We start from the raw sequence: 23,416 nt of genomic DNA on the forward strand, positions 1-23,416 counted from the left end.
ACGGTCAACTGTTAGTGGTATTATAACAAAGTGGAAGCAACTGGGAACAACAGCAACTCAGCCACAAAGTGGTAGGCCACGTAACATGACAGAGCGGGGTCAACGCATGCTGAAGCACAGTGTGCAGAAGTAGCCAACTGTCTGCAGTGTCAATAGCTAAAAACCTCCAAACTTTGTATGGCCTTCACATTAGCATAACAACAGTGCATAGAGAGCTTCGTGGAATGGGTTTACATGGCCGAGCAGCTGCATCCACGCCTTACAATGCAAAGCGTCGGATACAGTGGTGTAAAGCATGCCGCCACTGGACTCTAGAGCACTGGAGAAATTCTCTGGAGTGACAAATTGTCACGTACCTGACCGGAGGCTGCAATAGAGAGAGGGCTCGCCTTACGGCTGAGTGCATTGCACCCCTGGAGGTGGAAACAGGAGGTGCAGTGCCCAAAGAAGCACGGGTTTCCAGTGGTGTTACTGCTTGGAAATGCCTGATGAGATGGAACCCGTGGGTGCTCCAGTTGCAGGAGGAGTTTCTCCAGAGAACACGTGGATCCCAGAGGATGGGTAGAGTAGTCAGTAGCCAGAGCTAGGATCAATACGGAACAGCAGACAAGAGCAACGTCAGGATCAAGCCGGGGTCATACACAGAGTAGCAGACAGGAGCAAGGTACGGAGCAAGCCAGGATCATACACAGAGTAGCAGACAGGAACAAGGTCAGGAGCAAGCCAGGTCGGTAACAGGTAATCAGCAGGAAACTCAGGAACACAGGAACGGGAGGGGCTGACGATAATCCAGCATTCACTGAGCAGAGCTGCAGTCCTTATAAAGGCCACTGAGTGTCAGCAATTAGTGCACCCTGCGTGTTTTGGTGTGTTTTCGTGCACAGGAATGCTTTATTACGTGTCGCCCGCCTATGCACATGCGCACTTCTTTGCGCGAATTGGCGTGGTCATATTGCACATTGGCGCATTTGCCCATGCTTCCTCGTCTTTTCCTCTGACACGTGTCACGCTTCTCTGCCTGGCAATCCGATAGACGTGTCTGGGTTTGGTGGTTGGCAGGAGAACGGTACTTGCCTGGCTGCATTGTGCCAAGTGTAAAGTTTGGTAGAGGGGGGACTTTGGTGTGGAGTTGTTTTTCAGGGGTTGGGCTTCCAGTGAAGGGAACTCTTAAGGCGTCAGCATACCAAGACATTTTGCATAATTTCATGCTCTCAACTTTGTGAGAACAGTTTGGGGATGGCCCCTTCCTGTTCCAACATGACTGCACACCAGTGCACAAAGCAAGGCCCACAAAGACATGGATGAGCGAGTTTGGGGTGGAGGAATTTGACTGCCCCGCACAGAGCCCTGACCTCAACCCGATAGAACACCTTTGGGATGGGTTAGAGCAGAGACTACGAGCCAGGCCTTCTTGTCCGACATCAGTGCCTGACCTCACAAATGTGCTTCTGGAAGAATGGTCAAACATTCCCATAGACACACTCCTAAACCTTCTGGACAACCTTCCCAGAAGAGTTGAAGCTGTTATAGCTGCAAAGGGTGGGCCAACTCAATATTGAACCCTACAGACTGGGATGCCATTAAAGTTCATGTGCTTGTAAAGGCAGGTGTCCCAATACTTTTGGCAATATCGTGTATATCATACCTGGCTGATTTCCCCTGGAAACTAGACATCACTGAAAAAGACACTACTAATCCAGTGATCTCCACTTGCTTCCGTGTCCTGTGCTGAGGCATTCAAATGCCTATTTAGCATAAGTGCCATTCAGAGAATGCTTTCTATTTTCTGAAAGAATCCAAAGTGTTTTCTGATTGGATGAGTTGGATAGGCGGGGCAGAGATGTCAGAGAGGTGGTGGTGATCTAGTCTGGCGAGAGATCAACAAAATCTTTTTCCTTTTGAGAGTCTGGAGGATTCATCACCATGTATTACAACACTTGTTGGAAGTTTGCAGATTTTCACTTATATGTTTATAATTATTCAGCTTTTATTTTTTAGCAATTTGGTGTCTTTTTATTTGTATATAGATTAATACATCATTCAAAGCTGATTTACACATTTGCAGTACAGATTGACACTCAGGTTTCACAGCTAATTGATACAGTAGTTGTTAAGCGGTTCATGTCAGGTTTATATCAGGTTCAGGCCAGCATTAAGTTTGCATCTTATCCTGTTCACACATATGCAGTTTAGAAATGGTTCCCATAGAAGTCAATAGCCTGTAATCTGCACCTGAACCTGAAGGTACTGCTCTGAAATTGTACATGACTCTTTTTCAAACCACACTGAATCTGCACTGCCAGTGCACCAGGCATATGTGAACAGGCACCATAGGAAGCAATGATTTTTTTCATGCCATGCAGATTGGATGCGTTTCAAACCGCATCTAATCCGCATACAGTGGGGCAAAAAAGTATTTAGTCAGCCACCCATTGTGCAAGTTCTCCCACTTAAAAAGATGAGAGAGGCCTGTAATTGGCATCATAGGTAGACCTCAACTATCAGAGACAAAATGAGAAACAAAATCTAGACAATCACATTGGTTGATTTGGAAAGAATTTATTTGCAAATTATGGTGGAAAATAAGTATTTGGTCAATATCAAAAGTTCATCTCAATACTTTGTTATATATCCTTTGTTGGCAATGACAGAGGTCAAACGTTTCCTGTAAGTCTTCACAAGGTTGGCACACACTGTTGCTGGTATGTTGGCCCATTCCTCCATGCAGATCTCCTCTAGAGCAGTGATGTTTTGGGGCTGTCGCTGGGCAACACGGACTTTCAACTCCCTCCAAAGGTTTTCTATGGGGTTGAGATCTGGAGACTGGCTAGGCCACTCCAGGACCTTGAAATGCTTCTTACGAAGCCACTCCTTCATTGCCCGGGCAGTATGTTTGGGATCATTGTCATGTTAGAAGACCCAGCCACATTTCATCTTCAATGCCGTTGCTGATGGAAGGAGGTTTGCACTCAAAATCTCACGATACATGGCAACATTCATTCTGTCCTGTACATGGATCAGTCGTCCTGGTCCCTATGCGGAGAAACAGCCCCAAAGCATGATGTTGCCAAGCCCATGTTTCACAGTAGGTATGGTGTTCTTTGGATGAAACTCAGCATTCTCTCTCTTCCAAACACGATGAGTTGTGTTTCTACCAAACAGTTCTATTTTGGTTTCATCTGACCATATGACATTCTCCCAATCCTCTTCTGGATCATCCAAATGCTCTCTAGCAAACTTCAGATGGGCCCGGACATGTACTGGCTTAAGCAGGGGGACACGTCTGGAACTGCAGGATCTGAGTGCCTGGCAGCGTAGTGTGTTACTGATGGTAGCCTTTGTTACGTTGGTCCCAGCTCTCTGCAGGTCATTCACTAGGTCCCCCTGTGTGGTCCTAGGATTTTTGCTCACCATTCTTGTGATCATTTTGACCCCACGGGGGAGATCTTGCGTGGAGCCCCAGATCGAGGGAGATTATCAGTGGTCTTGTATGTCTTCCATTTTCTAATTATTGCTCCCACAGTTGATTTGTTCACACCAAGCTGCTTGCCTATTGCAGATTCAGTCTTCCCAGCCTGGTGCAGGTCTACAATTTTGTTTCTGTAGTCCTTCGACAGCTCTTTGGTCTTCACCATAATGGAGTTTGGAGTGTGACTGTTTGAGGTTGTGGACAGGTGTCTTTTATACTGATAACAAGTTCAAACAGGTGCCATTGATACAGGTAATGAGTGCAGGACAGAGGAGCCTCTTAAAGAAGAAGGTGCAGGTCTGTGAGAGCCAGAAATCTTGCTTGTTTGTAGGTGACCAAATACTTATTTTCCACCATAATTTGCAAATAAATTCTTTCCAAATCAGCCAATGTGATTATCTGGATTTTTTTTCTCATTTTGTCTCTCATAGTTGAGGTCTACCTATGATGCCAATTACAGGCCTCTCTCATCTTTTTAAGTAGGAGAACTTGCACAATTGGTGGCTGACTAAATACTTTTTTGCCCCACTGTATATGTGAACTGGCATTCAGGGCTCATTCATATTTCTGAGTTATGGCAAAGCATACTAAATCTCTATGTGCGGTGTGTGCGCATTCTAAAGTAGAGCCCAATACTTAATGAATTAACTGCCGTAACATAGTGCAGTTAACGTACATTAAAGCACCTCAATGGAATGCTTAAATGTGAATGGGACTTAACTTTTTTTAATGCAAGCATTGTAACAATGTAACTTTGTATCAGTCTATAGAAATCTCTGTACAGCAGTGCTTAGAGAGGGAGATGGAGAAGCAGCATATGACCCAATCTGTTCATATGCTGCCAAGAAGCATGCTGATGGGAGCAGATAGCAGAGTAGCGGAGAGTGAGCTTATTACTGTGCTGCTTCTCCTTCACTGGCCAGCCAAAACTGGGGGAGGGCCCGTGACAGCCTGGTCTGAGAGGAAGTGCACTGTATAATGCTGCCCGTCATTCAACCCATTAAACTGAGGACATCTAGTGGTGCAAAACAAGTATTCCATATTAAAAGGTATTGCAGCAAAAATATACTTTTTTTCTGTTTTATCTTTTGATGGGCTATTGTTTTTTTTCAGTTATTGACTGGAGTTGCTGCTTTAAAGTATTATTGCTCACTGGCCATGTTGTCACATACATCTGCTCTATTCTCTGAGATGAAAATGGAGAGGCAGCTTCTGGGGCACTACAACTGCCTGACACAGACCCCTTATGTCCTTATTTCTAAAACTGGAATGCAAGCAGTTAGGATCAGCATCCATTGCCTGTAAATAAACCACCAATACCCAAAAGACTGGCTGGATCAAGTGGTTAAAGTACAATATGTTCTCTGTTCTGCTAAAATAATGCTTGCCAACGTTACCTTTATACCTTAAATGGGTTTTTAGGATGGATCTGAACTAAACAAAAATACTACAGTACATAAGAAATAAATAAAAGGGTATTCTGCATAAAAGTGATATTTTAGCTCTAAGTGGAGCCTGGTAGATCTGGAGTCAGCAGATGGCTTCTTATCTGCTTCCAATAGTGAGATCTCCCTGCCAACAGGGATTATGGGAACTCTTCATAATTGCACAGCAGGTGTGTAAATACAAGAAATCAAGCACACAAAACTCACCAAAAGAAACTCTCCTGTCAAACACTAAAATAGGGCTTTAACAGTTAACAAGCTACTGTATTTGGAAGGCTGTGGTAAAACATACCTTGTCTTTAAGTCCAGCAAACTCAATTATCTGTTTGGCTACAGAAGCATATGCAGGGTTAAATTCTACAGTAAGAAAACGAGCTCCCGGCTTTAAGAGTCGTGCTATTCGGACTGTTGAGTATCCACAGTAGGTGCCCAGTTCAAGTAATGTGTTTGGGTTGGTCTCTTTCACTACATTGTCCAGGATCAGGCCTGTAACAAATACACAAAACACGATACATAAGATTGTTAAAGTAAACTGGTATAAAATATTTAAAGTATACAATATAAAACTCTGGTTTAAAAAGAAATAATTCTATTAAAGTAAGAATTCTTAACTCAAAAGAGTATCTTCCATTGCTCTTAGCCTCTTCCAAATCTCCAAATTCCCGTCTTTTTGCTGCTGTGTTCTAACTTCCTGTGGCTACTGTAATGATATCATGTACTGGGCACACAAAAAGCTGTGTCTGGTGGTCATGATGTCCAAGAATCGTAGGTGGGCCATGACGGTTTAGTAGAACAGTTACACACTGCAGCAGCAAATACTTAGGATTGTAGCCCAATAGCCTTAGTCACATTTCAAAGAGTCTGTTATCTCCACTTAGGGACAGCATATGTACACGGGTGATAAGAAAAAAGTGCAGTGCTAGTAAAAATGACATATGACAGTTAAATTCTCAATGCTCTAGCGTTCTTATAAAAAAATGAATAAATGGTGACTTGAGTGAACAAGCAAAAAAATTATATATGATAATGGTGAAGCGCTCTATTCCGGCGCTATGGTGACAAATATAGAAGTATAAGTGAATGAGCAAATATAGTGCAGCGCTAAAATGCAGTGTAATGTCGACAAATACAGTATATCTGTATTGTGACTGCAGTGAACAAATCAACAAATGTTGTAAATCAGAGAAAAATCAAAGTGATAAAATGACCAATTAACAAATATATCAACAAAGTCCAAAAGATGATCATGACATCAAGTGATAGGTGAATCCGTGACAAATTCTTCCTTCTAATGCACTCACCAGAAGCGCATATTGGATGCGCATTAAAAGCAGTGGTAACAAACTCCTCCAACAGGTCAGCCTTATCCACCATCAGGCACAGGTAAAGGGAATACATAGCTGTCAGGCACCAGAAATAGGGGATACCTCCAACAGATCACTCAATCCTCAGCATAAAATAGCCCCACCTTGAAGGGAACAGCTCACAAATAGAGCCCAGAGAGAGAAAGCGCTTATGGTGCAGTATTTTTATTAGAAATGTAAAAACATGCACATGGAGCAAACAGAAAGGTGAATCCACTTACAAAGATGGCCGCTGGACCATCGTATGGACGCGGCGACTTGACATCAGCACGTAGGCTCCTCCCTGACACGTTTCGTGCACACGCACATTATCAAAGGGATCCGCGTCCTCAGGAGGAGCCCTCTCTCTGGGCTCTATTTGTGAGCTGTTCCCTTCAAGGTGGGGCTACTGAAGTCATGCGGTATTTTAGTATTGAAAACATGCAGTAATTTAACGCCTAGTGGTAGCCGGCATATTTATTAACAGTAGTAAATACCGCGTTGTTAACCACTTGCCCTCCTGAGGATTTACCCCCCTTCCTGACCAGGCCATTTTTTGCATTACAGTGCTGCATTACTTTAACTAACAATTGCACAGTCATGCAACCCTGCACCCAAATAAAATTTACGTCCTTTTTTCCCCAAGAATTGAGCTTTCTTTCGGTGGTATTTGATCACTTTTGCGTTTTTTATTTTTTGCACTATTAAAAAAAAAGACCAACAATTTTCAGGAAAAAAAATATTTTTTACTTTTTGCTATTAAACATGTCCAGTAAAAAAATTTAAAAAATCTAATTTCCTCATAAATTTACGACAAAATGTATTCTGCTACATGTCTTTGCTAAAAAAAATCCCAAATACGTTTAAATTAATTGGTTTATGTGAAAGTTATAGCATTTACAAATGGCAGTATAGATACTAGAATTTATTTATTTTTACTAATAATGGTGGCGATCAGTGACTTATAGCGGGACTGCGGCAGGCATTCGGACACTGGGAGGAACTGACTTGGTGTCACTGACATCCCCAGTGACACCATTACAGTGATCAGTGCTAAAGAAAAAGCAATGACACTGTATTAATGGCACTGGGCAGGAATGAGTTAACATGAGGGGCGATTGAAGGGTTAACTATGTGCAGAGAGTGTTTTACTAGGGGGCGGTGTGTTGGTACTTTACTGTGAGCACACTGCTCTGGATGGCTGTGCTGTGTAGTGTGCCAGAACCAACATGGAGGAGGACTGTTAGTAAACAAAGCAGTCCTCCTTCCCGTCGGAGATGCTCGGTAATCACTGGGCATAGGGAATCACTGGCCAGGACCCGGTGATTGACAGCCACGGCCACGAATGGCAGGCCAGGAATACAAAATCACGTGTATATATGTGATTTTGCTCACCCCTGCCGCCCTGTAGCAGTATATCAGCTATAGGGCGGCAGGGAAGCAGTTAAACTTGTACTTAGATTTTGTTTTTATTACAATTGCATTGCCATTATCCATATACAGGAAGAAAAGGGATAAAGTAAGTTAAACAAACAATGTATGAACAGGAGCCAGGCGCTGTGTAGTTTTGTGATAGAAATAATACACCTTGTATGGAGGTGTGTCTTTAATAAGTCATATGGTAAAACAATAATAAATAACCAGCCTGTGGCTTTAGGAAGCCAGGTTCCAAGATGGACGGCCCGTCCGCTCAGAGGGAAGCAGTGGAGTAGAATGCCTGTCAGTGCAGGGACCACGTTTACCCGACGTCCCAGCGTCCTGGATGACGTCACCACGATGTGGAGAGACAGAGGGGGGGAACTCTTGCTGGAGCCGCAGCTTTAGAAGGAAGAGGCCGGTTGCTGGGACAACATGTTTCGCGCGCATGCGCTTTGTCAAGTTGAGACTTGACAAAGCGCATGCGCGCGAAACATGTTGTCCCAGCAACCGGCCTCTTCCTTCTAAAGCTGCGGCTCCAGCAAGAGTTCCCCCCCTCTGTCTCTCCACATCGTGGTGACGTCATCCAGGACGCTGGGACGTCGGGTAAACGTGGTCCCTGCACTGACAGGCATTCTACTCCACTGCTTCCCTCTGAGCGGACGGGCCGTCCATCTTGGAACCTGGCTTCCTAAAGCCACAGGCTGGTTATTTATTATTGTTTTACCATATGACTTATTAAAGACACACCTCCATACAAGGTGTATTATTTCTATCACAAAACTACACAGCGCCTGGCTCCTGTTCATACCTCCCACAAACCGATGTGTTTTTACCATGGCAGCAGTGAGTTTTTTCCCCACCAATCATAGTTGACATATACCATTCACTTATTTCCTTTGGGACACATCTGTGCGCTTTTATCCAGACCGTTCTTCTAAACAAACAATGTGTGTCTTTTTTTAGAAAAAATTAACAAACATGTTATACTTACCCCCACTCCACCACTTCTCAGGTCCCTCGCCAGAGATCCTGCCTCCACCACCAAGCCGCTTGCTATGGGGACACTCGTACGTGCTGGCTACTGGGTCCTGTGTTGTGTCCTCAAAAGACACACAGAGCAGGACTTGGCCCCGCCCCGCCGGCTCTGGGAGTCAATGGCTCCTGCTGCTGTATCTGAGCCAACGAGGAGCGAGACACCCGAGAGAGCCTCTCATGCACATCACTAGATTGAGATCAGGCTCAGGTGAGTATTTTGGGGGTGCTACGGGGAAAGCTGAATGCAGAAGAGTTTTTAACTTACTGCATAGAAAGCAAAAAACCTTCTGCCTTTGGAACCAATTTAAGTACCTTGGTTGTGCCCAAAGCATCCTGAGTCTTTCCCCACTAAGCAGATGTCCATGTGTGTAGGCATAGGAGTTGATGCTTGACAGGTGAGCATCAGATCTGTGTTTTAGAGCTGCAGTTAGCAGCTTTTTCCGCACTGATCATCAGAAACAGGTGTTCCTGTGTCAGTGGGCATCAAACTGCCAACAAAAATCGATGCGTTGTACTTGCTGAGGCTCTCAGGAGCAACAAGTTACAATACAAGCCTTCTCTGGTTGGCTGAGGTGAAGAGGCAGACAAATAACATCATGATCTACACCGCAGCCAGTTAGAGGAAATTTTGTATTTATTGAAAGAAAAAAATATATTGAAAGACTTCTCCTAAGGGCAAATTCACACGACTTATCAGTAAAATCACAGAGCAGCCGGAGTGATTCTGTGATCTGGCCGCTCTGCATTTCTGGCTGGCTAGGGGGCAGTGTGGCTCACGATTTACACAGTGCGCATAGAGGAGCCGTGCGCACTGCATGGCTCACCAATTTTTTTGTTTTGTACATGCTTTATTTAAAGTGTACAAAACGTACACTTCATTCACTGCAATATCAGGCAGTGAGATGCGCTGCCTGAGACTGCAGTGCAATTCAGCCTAGTGAGCTGTGATAAAATGCAGCATGTCTGCATTTTATTGCGGCATGCTGCAGTGCAGTGCAAGGCTTCATTGCAGTGTGAATGTGACACATACGGAACAATTGTTTCCTGTGTGTCCCTGCGGTGACAGACCATGTGGTAAAACGTCTGTCACATCATATAGTGTCAATTGGCCCTAAATGATGGAGATGTGGTACAACTCCTCTTCTATAGCTGGCAGTAAAGGGGAAGTCTTACATAGTTAGTCTGGCTGAAAAAAGACAAAAGTCCACCCAGTTCAACCATTAAAAAAAAAAAAGTTATACTCCTATACCCACAGTTGATCCATAGGAAGGCAAACCCCCCCCCCCCCCCCCCAGCAAAGCATGATCCAAATTGCTCCTGGAGGGGAAAAATTTCCTTCCTGATCCCCCGAGAGGAAAATCGGATATTCCCTGGATCAACTTTACCTATAAATGTTAATATCCAGTTATATTCTGTGTATATAAGAAATAATCCAGGCCTTTTTTTAATGCAATCCACTGAGCTGGCCAGAACCAACTTTTAAAGGAGTCTATTCCACATTTCCACAGCTCTCACTGTGAAGAAACCTTTCCGTGTTTGGAGATTACATTTCTTTTCCCCCAGACATAAAGAGTGCCCCCTTGTCCTCTGTGATAACCTCAGGGTGAATAGCTCTACACTGAGTTCACTATATGAACCACTGATGTATTTATACATGTTGATCCTATCCCCCCCTTAATCTCCTCTTCTCAAGAGAGAATACATTCAGTTCCTCTAATCTTTCCACATAACACAAGCTATTACAGTGTATTACGGTCTAAGCAGTCTAGTTGTTTGTTTTGGCATGCAAATAATTAGTTTGCTCCAAGCTGGCAAAATAAATGATTAAAAGTGCCAGGAAATCTAGAATTCACTTTTAAAGTTGGGTTGAATTATAGACAGGGAAGGGCTAACCAAGCAAAGATTCTGTGATGTGAAGAAGGTTCTTCAGGTTCTTGGTCATCGCTAGGAAACATTTAACTAACTCATTAAGTCTATAAGCATTCTTTGATGGACTTTATTACACTTTTGCTTTTCTTAGGAGTAAGCAGAATGTATAAACCCTGCTATGTCACAGTACCTATGCTTAGAAATGTTCTCTATCCATATCTATATTATTTTTAGATACAATACAAAATGGCTCATATCCATCGGGTTTTTTTCTACTTTCTGTGTTGTGTTGGGGAGTTGTTTTTAGACAGCTGTCACCAAATCAAGGGTTCCTGTCAGAAGATTTCCCCTCACCTCTTCTTTCAGTGACAATTGTAACATTTCAGATCTCCCATCCCTCTTGGTCACCAGGAAAAATAGAGAGAGAATCTCCTCACTGGTGACACAGATGACAAGAAGACCATGGGACCTCTAACCTAACCCTACTCCATCCAAACCTGAGAAGAAACGTTTAGCCTACAGATACATTCTCATAAGCACAGTTCCTTGATTTCCTCCATGCACAATTAGATACAAAAACACACGTATTGATCTTTGTAAGAATTAAGTTTCATCTTTCAGCATATGAAATGTACATTTTTATGGTAATGTCATACAATGTATGTAATACAAGTAAAAGTAAAAGAATCACCTTTTTGATCCCCCACATTCATGGCCCATTCCTTTTGGCTGCAGTACTTGTCAATATGATCCACCACGCTTTGAGGGTCTCCGCGCACTGCATTCTCCACCACAAACTGCAAGACTCGCTGTTCCTTTGCTTGATTAATTAAGAGATCCTTGATTCTAATTGTAATTTCGTGATAGACAATTTTGGCATATGCACGCCGTTGATCGTGCAGAACAATATATAAAATATAAGCAAACAGAGCACCTGCTGCCAGAAGCAATACTGTGCTCAGGTCCAGCATCTGCATAAGAAGAAATAATATTATTATTCTTTATAATACATCTATTCCACAATACAAAACAGTATTGGAGCTCACTCACAATAAGTGTCATGCTGACCTTTAGTTTGTCAGTCAAGCCAACTGAAATGAAATGGAGTCTTTCAATGATAACGCGCCTAAAATGGTCAGATAACATCACACATTTCAAGTGATTTTAAACCTTATGTTTTTAAAGCACTTTCAGCAACGGATTTAACCACTTACTGAGTAAGCAGCTCCTTCATCTTTTATTCCTTGCCTAGGTTTCTCTTTAGTGCCTGTTCACACTGATGCGGTGCAGAATTTGCACGGGTTTCTGTGCGATTTCAAAACCACATCAAAATTGCACCCCGTTCATGTAAACCACCGTGAGTGTGTATGTTAACAACACCCCGAAATTGATTTGCAAAATGCAGTGTGATTTGCAGAATCAGATCACATTTTTGGTGTGAATTCAGTGCGATTTGAGCCATACAAAATGTATGGCTAAAATTGTACCCCACAGAAATTGCATGTGATTTGCACAGGAATGTAGTGCGATTCCTGTGCATATCACATGCGATGTGCAGTGTGAAACGGCTCTCAAGATTGTGCCATAACCACTGACCCAGGTTTTCCTCCACCCGTCTCCAAACTAATAGATTGCACTGTCCACTGTTAATTCTTTCTTGTAAAACCAGAAGTGCAGAGAAGCAGCATCGAGGGAGCAGGAGCCAGGAGAATTTAAATAAAGTTGGGTAAGAATTTTAACAAAAATTTTACTGGGAAATATTTATTTTATTGTGCTCAATGACTTAGAGCGCAACTCCACTTTTGTTGAAAAAAATACATTCCTTTCTGGGTGATCCATGTACATTGCAAGGATTTTAACAAACTTTGCTACAGATTCCAACCTTTTGTTATTCTGAAGAAATAGCTGTTTGTTTGTTTGTGTCCATGTTCTGAGTGAATCTGTATGGGAGTGGTTTTACAATTATCAATCAGCTGCTGCACCTGCAGGGCTCTGATGAGGAAGGTTGCAAGGTCTGCATCCCTTTAGATATGATTTCCCTTTGGGAGTATCTCACCAAAAATCTGACTTGTATCTTACTGGAGACTTCTGGGAAAATCAGTAAGCCAATCACACAAGCAAAAAATTACATTTCCAGGCGGCGTTCTGTACACCATCTGTGCATAGAACGCCTCCAGGTAGCAATGTTGCCTTTTACAGAAAAATTACAGCACAAAGGAAAAGGAAAGGTAATTTTTAATAACATTCAATTACAATATGACTTGAGTCGCAATTATATACACTATATTTTTTTCCCCACAAACTAAGAACAGGGATTATTGCTACTGTAAGTTCATTTGTAGCCAATTTAATATTTTATTTTGGAAAAAGTTAAAACCCCTGCAAGTTTCTTTATTGCTGTCTCTGTCCCATTGGTGAGATTTCCCTTTACTTGTCCAAAAGACACAACAGGAAGTCCTTCAAAAGTATATTTTTGTGTTTCTTGTAGTTGGTTACCAGGTTTGCACACGTCTCAGGAGGGATTTTGGTTCACTATTTTTTACAGATCTTCTCTAAATCCTTAAGGTTTCCTGACTGTCACTTAACAACTCAAAATTTCAGCTCCCTCCATAAATTTTCTATAGGATTAAGGTCTGGAGACTGGCTAGGCCACTCCATGACCTTAATGTGCTTCTTCAGGAGCCACTCCTTTGTTGCCTTGGCAGTATTTTTTGGGTCATTGTCATGCTGGAAGACCCATCAACAACTCATCTTCAGTGTTCTGGCTAAAGGAAGAAGGTTCTCATCCAAGATTTACAATACAAGGCCCCGTTCATTGCCCCCCTCAATGCGGCAAAGCTGGCCTGTACTTTTAGCAGAGAAACATCCCCAAAAGTTTCCACCTCTGTGCTTGACTGTAGGGATGGTGTTCCTAGGGTCATAGTCAGCATTTTTCTTTCTCCAAACATGGTGAGTTAATGCCAAAGAGCTCAATTTTGGTCTCATCTGACCACAACTTTCTCCCAATCCTTCTCTGAATCATTTAGATCAGGGCTCCACAAATCCCAAGCACCAGGTCGACATGGCGACCTGAAATTACGACCTGGCCCCTGAGCATGGTCAGCCCACTCACACCAGCAACTCCCACTGCTCTATGCCCCGTCCATGCAGCTACAGGCGCAGGGCAATCAATCCTTCTCTCTCCTCCTTGCAGGTCTCCATAGTTTCCCTGGAAGCAGAGAGTAGGCTGGGCTGGAGTCCGATGTCCAGCTGTCAGGCCTGGTGTGAGTGACAGTAGGGGTGGCTGGGCTACTCTCCTCAGCGTCCGAAGATGAGCCAGCTCTGTTAGCTCTTCTGTTGTCTGCCGTGCCAGAGTTGGTCTTGCTCCCTCCAGAGCTCCCCTGGAGCGCACACGGTGCGGGAGGTAAAGGGGTCAGCGGGGGGGTGAGGTGGCGACCTGGCGGCCAGTATGCTGCTCCATGTGACCCCCAACTGACAGAGTGGGTGGACTGGCAGTACTCCCTGCAGGCGCTTGATGCGATGGAGGTGTTCTGGTGGAGGATGGAGCTGCCTAGACTGTATGTCCGCCTGCTATGCCCGTGAGAGCCTCTGTGTGTGTGAGAGAGTGTATGTGTGTCTGTGTGTGTGAGTGTATGTGTGAGAGAGAGTGTGTGTGTGAGAGAAAGAGAGAGTGCATGTGTGTGTGTGCGCGTGAGTGTGTGAGAGTGCGTGTGTGTGTGTGTGCGAGTGTGTGTACACATACAGGCGGGAGAACCAGACCTGGGGTGTATACAGGGGGGAGGACCAAACCCAGGGCATATATAGAGTGGGGGGGGGGAACCAGATACATTGTTTATAGAGGAGGGGGGGAGGGATATACAGAGGGGGGAACCAGGATATATGTGAGGGGCATGGCTTGACAAATCCCATGTCGCAATGGCGACCAGAAACCATGTCCCGGCCCCTGGCTTTCCACCAGTCTACTCACCACCAGCACCAGGCACAAGCAACTCCTATTGCCCAATGTTTCAGACATGCAGCTTACCCACAGCAGAGCCAAAGTTTCTCTCTTCCTCTCCACACACCGGCACCCCCTGCCCCCTCCCCCGGCAGACCCACCGTTGGCCTGCAGAAGGTCTCCCACACACTCCCCTTTCTCTTGACACCAGTCAATCCGCGCAGAGTCCAGCCCACACAGCAAGCCACACGCACATAAAAAAACTCAGCTCCAGTCCCCTACATGCACACATTCAAGATCTGCCATCTCTATCCTTGAAAATAAAGCCGTTGTCAAAAAAAACAAAACGTTAACCCCTTCCTGTCTAGTGTCATTAGTACAGTATCAATGCTTTTTATTAGCACTGATCACTGTATTGCTGTTACTGGGGATGTCAGTGACACCATGTTAGTTCCCACCCAGTGTCAGAATGCCTGCTATAAGTCGCTGATCGCCGCCATTACTAGTAAAAACAAAATCCCAGTATATATATCGCCATTTGTAAATGCTATAACTTTCATGTAAACCAATTAATTTACATGTATTGGGATTTTGTTTAGCGAAGACATTTGTGTAGCAGAAAACATTTTGGCCTAAATGTATGATGAAATTTGATTTTTTTTAATTTTTTTACTGGACATTTAATAGCAAAAAGTCAAAAATATATTTTTTTTCTCAAAAATGTTTTTTTTTTTATAGTTTATAGCACAAAAAAAATAAAAAAACTCACAGATGATCAAAGACCAAAGAAAGAAAGCTCTATTTGTGGGAAAAAAAGGATGTAAATTTCATTTGCTGCAGCGTTGCATGACCACGCAATTGTCAGTTAGAGTAACACAGCGCCGTATCACAAAAAATGGCCTGGTCAGGAAGGGATGTAAATCCTCTGGAGGGCAAGTGATTAACACTTCTGTTTAGTATCACTTTAATGATACTGTAATAGACTTAAAAAATAATTCTATCTGTAAGTGATGTCTTGTCATCATTTTGACCTTTGAGTAGTTTCTGTCCAAACTGGCAAACTGTATAAAGCAGGGCTGCTGTTAGAAACCACCGAAGCCTTACAGTCAACCTGACAGGGCCCCCCAAACCACAGATCTCAAAACAGCCAACCTAGCATTGCCCCCTATCCCCAGAAAAAAAACAAAACACAGTTTACTAGGTTTCAGGTATGAATGAACACAGTGAGTGATCAGTACCAATCACTCATTGTGTTCATTCAGGAAAGGAAGGGGCTGGAACATTTCTGGAACCGATCCCCTGTATGTCTCTCTCTGCAGCAGCTGAAAGCCAGTGGAGAATGGGAGAGGAGAGGAAGCCGGCTTTCAGCTGCTGCAGAAAGAGACATACAGGGGATTGGTTCCAGTAATTGCCCCCCACCACCATGTCGATCACCCTCCCTGCCCATGTCTGATTCACCCAGCTGCCTGGGCCCCCCTGCTGGCTTGATCCCCATATAGGAGTACTGGTGGTACCCCCTTATGCAGGGCCCTGGTATAAAGTCAACGTAAGCAAAAGTAAATTAAAATATGCATTCACTGAATTAAAATAATATACACTGATCAGTTATAACTTTATGACCACCCACCCAATATTGAGTAGGTCCGCATTTTGTCCTGACCCGTCAAGGCATAGATACCACAAGACCTATGAAGGTATGCCGTGTTATCTGGCACCAAGCTGTAAGTAGCAGATAATGTAAGTTCCAAGTCCTGTAAGTTGCTAGGCAAGGCCTCCATGCATTGGACTTGTTTTTTCGTCACATCCCACAGATACTCAGTCGATTGAAATCTGGAGAATTTGAAGGTCAACACCTCAAACTTGTGTTCCTCAAACCATTCTTGAACCATTTTTGAAGTGAGGCAGGGTGCATTATCCTGCTGAAAGAGGCTGCTGCCATCAGGGAATACCATTTTCATGAAGGGTGTACTTGGTCAGCAGCAGTGTTTAGGAAGATGGTACGTCTCATGTAACATCCACATGAATTGGAGGCCCCTCGGTTTCCCAGTAGGACATTGATGAAAGCACCACACTGCATCTGTCGCCTTCCTTTCTACCCATACTGAATCCTGATGCCATCTCTTCCCCAGGTAAGCAATGAGCACGCATCTGGCCATCCACATGATGTAAAAGAAATTGTGATTACTTAGACCACCTTAGTCACCTTCTTCCATTGCTTTGTGGTCCAGTTCTGATATCAGTTCACATGCCCATTGTAGGCGCTGTTGGCTGTGGACAAACGTCAGCATGGGCACCCCTACAGGTCTGAAGCTATGCATGCCCATACACAACTGCAATGCCCATATGCATTCACTGAATTTAAACAAATATACACCAATCAGTCATAACTTTATGACCACCTACCTAATATTGAGAAAGTCCCCATTTTGCCACTAATACATCCCTGACCCGTCAAGGCATAGATGCCAGTAGACCTCTGAAGGTATGCTGCGTTATCTGGCACCAAGCTGTCAGTAGAAGTTCTGTCCTGTCAGCTGCTAGGTGGGGCTTCCATGGATTAGACTTGTATTTCCAGCACATCCCACAGATGCTTGAGTGGATTGAGATATGGAGAATTTGGAGGCCAAGTCAACACTTCAAGAGTGGTTTGAGGAACACAACAATGAGTTTGAACCATTTTTGCAGTATGGCAGGACGCATTATTCTGCTAAATGTGACCACTCTGATCAGGGAATACAATTACTATGAAGCACTGTACTTGGTCAGCAACAATGTTTACACAGGTGGCACACGTCAAAGTAGCATCCACATGAATGGCAGAACCTGAGGTTTCCTGGTAGAACATTGCCTAAAGCATCACACTGCCTCCACCAGCTTACCTTCTTCCCATACTGCTTCCTGGTGCCCTCGCTTCTCCAGGTAAGCACCTGCCATCCACATGTAAAAGAAAGTGTGATTCATCAGACCAAGCTGTCTCAGGCGCGGCGTCAGACCCCAGCCCTTCTCACCAAACTCGTGACTGAAGGACTAGCCAATCTAAAACCGCGCTGTCACATGCGTAACAATACCACGCCCAGCTGCACCCTGCACAAAGATTTTCCTGCTAATGGACTACAATCTATGTACCTGCAGCCTGGACGCGATTGTTACTGGGTCGGGTTAATTACGCAATTAACTCTTCACACTGCCACCACTTCCTTATTATACAGAGAAAGAGGAAACTCAGCAATACACTAGGATGATTGGTTAATCGACAGTATACCGCTATCTCTACAGACCGGTTATACAGAGGGTTAAACACTCATAGTAGCGTTCTCTTTAGAGGCAGGAATTCGTAAATTACAATACAGAGCTATGGAAACAGTTCAATACTTTTAGAAAGTAAGATTTATTACCAAAAGGTTAAAAGGGTGCAGTACGAATATTTACAGAAAGAAGATGTAACCAATATATATATAAATATACAGAGCACAACAGCACAGCAAACAGATAACAGAAAGAAGTTTATGTAAATAAGTACTTGCCAAATAAATGCCTGGGGTTAAGCAGTTTCAAGTCGGATGAGCTAAGAAGGGATTTCTGGTCTCGCACTCGGCTTCGTTGTTGCCGTGAGATTCTCATTTGCTTTCTGTCCGATAGATGTTATATCAAGGACCGTCCTCACTTCTCTGACTGAACACAAAAGAAAGAGAGCTCTTCTTTTCTAAGACAAGCTCAACTGGAATCTTCCAATCACGGCCAAGCTAATACCTTATTTGGCAAAAGAATTGTTAGGCAGGCTCAGCATCGTACCATTCCTGAGGGAGGGGAATGAGGAGATAACATCTCCTCTTCTGTGAACACTTCCCCCTCTCAGGTGTTTGCATAGGAGTTTAAGAGAAATACCAAAATGTAGAAGTTTGGGGTAAAATGGAGAACCGCACCTCTCCCTGTGGGCATGATTGTGACACAAGCCACCTTCTATTGCTCCAAGGTCCAGTTCTGATGCTTATGTGCCCATCATAGGCACTTTTGGTCTGTGGCTGTGCATTCCCACACAAACTTCAATGCCCATTTTTTCTGTTTTAAACATGTCAACTTCAGGGACATGTTCACTTGCTGCCTAATAAATTCCACTGACTAATCAGATGCATTGTAACAAGATAACCAATCTTATTCACTTAACCTGTCAGTGGTCATAAAGTCATAGCTGGTCAGTGTACGTTTCCTTTAGAGGAGCACAGTGGTTGTCACAGTTTACATTCTTCTAAAAATGTGAATTGCCTGGCCATCTCTGAATTCAGTACTTTCTGAGTAGCGTGTAGCCTCCCGTGCTCATCTGCTCCTGCTGACTGTTAGGGCTTGTTCACGCTTGACTTTATTTCTAACTCTTGCCAAACACCCCTATAGTGTTTGACAGGTGTTAGACAGGCATTTGGGAAGCATTTTTAACGCTCATCAAACGCTCCCCAAACATCCTATGCGCGGTTTTGAGACGGTTGATAGGCATTTGCCAAGCGTTAAAAGCGCACCACAAACGCCTATAATGAAGTTAAATTTTATTAACGCTCCGCAACCGTGTTGCAAACGCCTGCCAGGCGTTTGAGGAATGGCACCATAGACTTCAACTCCTCCTGACTGGACAAGAGGCGTCAGTTTTACCGCAACGCAACGCTTCAGTGTGAACAGCACTGTGTGCTGCCATGTGCAGCATTTTCATAGGCATTTGAGAAGCGTTAAAAACGATTCCCAAACACCTGTCTGATGCCTGCTGACAAAGCTAGTGTGAACTGAGCCTTAAGGTTCAGTTTCAATGACACGCTTACCTGGGCCTTGTATTTCTGTGCTTCTTCTTCCTTTGACCACGTACAAACTGATATAGCCTGACATACTATATTTTGCTCAAAACAGATTGTCAGATAAAATTCCTGGTTGACGTCGCCCTAATCTAGTCAAGGGTTAAAGTATAGGAAGCCATTCTGTTCTTAAAGTAGCTGAACCTGCAAATAAACTATGAAGGAAATGACCTGTCTTGTAAAATGTTTGCATTCATTAAGAATGTATAGTCTTTTTAGAGACAATTTTTATAGGTACGTGTCCATTTGACAACGAAATAGAAATAATCATATTACTGGGTGGCAATCCAGTTTTCTTAGTACAGAGTAAAAATGCACATGATGCAGCCACATTGGCTTATCACATATGCAGACTATGCTTAAAGTTTAAAGTGGAATACCACTGCTCTGGTCCAGTCATGTGATCTCCCTTGCAGTGGCCAGCAGTGGCTGCAGGGGAGAGGAGAGAACGCTCCGAAAATGGCTAGTAAAGCCTGGAGCAGTGACGTCACCCATAAGCTTCAATGTCTCAGTCATTGTCAGTACTCCCTCCTCTGTCCTGCACCCACTACAGGCTGACACAGGGGATATCACAAGACCAGACTGCAGTGGCCAAAAAATAGATATATATACATCTTTCTTACCCTAGGTTCACACCTAAGCGTTTTCTGCAGTGTTTTGCAGAAATGCAGTACAATCCATTTAACATGATTTCCTATGGGACATGTTCACATCTCCGCATTTTCTGGAAAGGGTCAGGGACTTTTTTGAACACAAAAAGTTGCATTTTTGGTAATATAGACTACAATGGAAACGCTGCAAAAAAGCATGTAGTGCCTTTTTGCTGCGTTTTTCGTTCTAAATCTGCCTAGCAACAAGAAAAATTTTAAAAAAAATGAACCCCCCCCCCCCTCAAAATGCATGAAACACACGGAAAAACCGCAGAAAAAATGCAGTTACAAAAATGCAAAACACAATGCAGAAACGGCTCAAACGCAACCTGCATAGGTATGAACCGGTATTTAGCATAAGTGTTAAGAAGGGGGAGAGGACCGTTTTAAGGTTAGTTATATGTAAACTGGAATATCACTTTAACATATAGAGGAACAGTCTACCCCTGAGACATGGGATAGTAATATCTGCAAAGGAAGATGAGGATTGGGTAACTAAATGTGTTTCTTTATTCCCTAGACTTAAAGTATTACTAAACCCAGCATTCACTTTGGTGTCCGTTTATGAACCAGAGATAAATGATCGCTGCTCAGTTCTCCGGCATTCTCGGACAACACAGTTCTCCTGTGAATGCCTTTTATGAAGCAGTTCTCCGAACGAAGGGAGAACAGTCTACAAACGCTGGAGAACGGTCTACAAACGGTGGAAAACGGCTGATTTTACTATAACCCCGCGAGATTACAGTAAAAGATCAGTTTACTAAGCAGAGGTAAATTATCTCTGCTTAGTTTGTGGTCCCTCCGATTCTCCAGCTCTGGGCTGGAGAATCTGGAGGGAGAACACAGATCTCCAGTGAAGAGCTGAACATGTTCTCCGCTGATCTCCTGAGTGTCATAAACTGAATGACCAGAGAATAGCTGCGATCCTCTGAATTGCAGCTATTCTCTCTGTCATAAAGAGACACCTACAGTTGCAAGAAAAAGTATGTGAACCCATTGGGATTATGTGGAGTTTTGCATGAATTGGGCATAAAATGTGCTCTGAATGTCATCTAAGTCACAACAATAGAAGAACACAGTCTGCTGAACATAATACTACACAAACATTAGATGTTGCCATGGTTTAATTGCACATAACATGTAAACATTCACAGTGCAGGCAGGAAAAAGTATGTGAACCTTTGGACTTAATAACTGGTTGACCCTCCTTTGGCAGCAATAACCTCAACCAAACGTTTCCTGTAGTTGCAGATCAGACCTGCACAACGATCTGGAGTAATTTTGGACCACTCCTCTTCACAAAACTATTTCAGTGTAGCAATATTCTTGGGATGTCTGGTGTGAATCGCTCTCTTAAGGTCATGCCACAGCATTTCAATCGGGTTGAGGTTAAGACTCTGACTGGGCCACTCCAGAAGGTGTATTCTGTGCTGTTGCAGCCATTGTTTTGTTGAATTACTTGTATGCTTTGGGTCATTGTCCTGTTGCATCATCCATCCTCTGCGAAGCTTCAGTTGGCAGACAGATGGTCATACGTTTTCCTGCAAAATGTCTTGATAATCTCTGGAATTCATTTTCCCATCAATGACAACAATCCGTCCAGGCCCTGAGGCAGCAAAGAAGCCCCAAACCATGATGCTCCCTCCGCCATGTTTTACAGTGGGGATGAGGTTTTGATGTTGGTGTGCTGTGCCTTTTTTTTCTCCACACATAGTGTTGTGTGTTCTTCTCAAACAACTCAATCTTGGTTTCATCTGTCCACAGTATATTTTGCCAGTAGTGCTGTGGAACATCCAGGTGCTCTTTTGCAAACTTCAAACGTGCTGCAATATTCTTTTTGGACAGCAATGGCTTCCTCCGTGGTGTCCTCCCATGTACTCCATTCTTGTTTAATGTTTTTCTTATTGTAGATATGTCAACAAAATTGTTAGCATGTGCCAGAGATTTCTGTAGGTCTTTAGCTGACACTCTGGGATTCTTCTTTACCTCATGCAGCATTCTGCGCTGTGCTCTTGCAGTCATTTTTACAGGACAACCACGCCTAGGGAGAGTAGCAACAGTACTAAACTTTCTCCATTTGTAGACAGTCTTTCTTACCATGGACACATGAACATCAAGGCTTTTGGAGATACTTTTGTAACCCTTTCCAGCTTCATGCAAGTCAACAATTCTTGATCGTAGGTCTTCTGAGAGCTCTGTTCTGCGAGGCATGGTTCACATCAGACAGTGCTTCTTGAAACCAGTAAACCCTAAACAGGTGTGTGTTTTTTTAAGGGCAGGACAGCTGTCAGCAACACCTCAAATATCATCACACTGATTGGAGTCAAGGTTGGCTCACTCCTGGCTCCAATTAGCTCTGGGAGAAGTCATTAAGCTAGGGCCTCACATACTTTTTCCTCCCTGCACTGTGAATGTTTACATGTTATGTGCAATTAAACCATGGCAACATCTAATGTTTGTGTAGTATTATGTTCAGCAGACTGTGTTCTTCTATTGTTGTGACTTAGATGACGTTCAGAGGACATTTTATGCCCAATTCATGCAAAACTTCACGTAATCCCAAGGGGTTCACATACTTTTTCTTGCAACTGTATATCTGGTCTCCCTCAGACAACAGAACATGGAAATGCAATCATTTTAGTAAATATAAACTGCTAAATACTTTTTTTCATCAGCAGTTAGAGAAGTCTTGTGACTTCTATCAGTGTCCAGCAGAGTACTGGTTAAAGTTTATAGGAGGAGTTTTCATTCTCCTCTCACTGTCCTATGAGACTGCAGGACCCCTGACCCTCTGTCTGGACAGTGTTGTTTGGCCTTCTGCTGATCACATGAACTCTCCTAAGAAAAAAAAAACTCTCCAGCAATACACACTAAACTCAGCATGTGCTGCTTGCCCCCAAGTATCTGTTCTATCAGGAGATGAGTCGGACAGTGGAATTAGGGGAGGATCGGAGAAGACAGGATTAAACAGCCTTTTTAAACAATGCAGAGGATTAACTCTTAAATTCCGCAGTGAGTATAACAAGCATGCTTTACTCCATATACAGACTGATTTTACTGTTGTGAGTTTAGTAACTCTTTAAATGTATTCCAATGGCAGAAGGTTTTTCCCTTAATGCATTCTATGCAACAAGGTAAAAAACCTTTTGCATGCTGCTCTCCACTATACCCCCCCCCCCCTAAATACTTACCTGAGCCAATCTTGATCCAACGATGTGCATGACAGCAGGAGCTTTCTCAGCTCTCTCTCTCCCATTGGACAGAGAGGCAGCAGTGGGATCCATTGGTTCCCGCTGCTGTCAATTACAGCTACTGAGAGAGAGGGGGGCAGGGTCGAGATACGCTGTGTGTGTCAACGGACACACAAAGCTGGCTTGGGAACGAGCATGCATGAGTACTCCCATAGCAAGCAGC

The 23,416-nt window shown here is 43.6% G+C and overlaps 1 protein-coding gene across 2 annotated transcripts in view; it reads right to left on the reverse strand.

Annotated features, from left to right (window-relative positions):
• LOC149466462 (catechol O-methyltransferase-like) overlaps positions 1–23,416 on the reverse strand; it is a 150,862-nt gene that overhangs the window by 29,776 nt on the left and 97,670 nt on the right. For both annotated transcript variants that reach the window (XM_089672475.1, XM_089672474.1), the window contains exons 2-3: positions 11,272–11,551; positions 5,207–5,400 (exon numbers count right to left, since the gene is read on the reverse strand). In XM_089672475.1, the coding sequence (XP_089528601.1) occupies positions 5,207–5,400; positions 11,272–11,551 (474 nt within the window). The remainder of the gene's footprint in view (positions 1–5,206; positions 5,401–11,271; positions 11,552–23,416) is intronic.

Source organism: Staurois parvus, unplaced genomic scaffold (genome assembly GCF_062004578.1).
Source record: "Staurois parvus isolate SC_StPar_1 unplaced genomic scaffold, SC_StPar_1.0 ptg000129l, whole genome shotgun sequence".
Lineage (NCBI taxonomy): Eukaryota > Metazoa > Chordata > Amphibia > Anura > Ranidae > Staurois > Staurois parvus.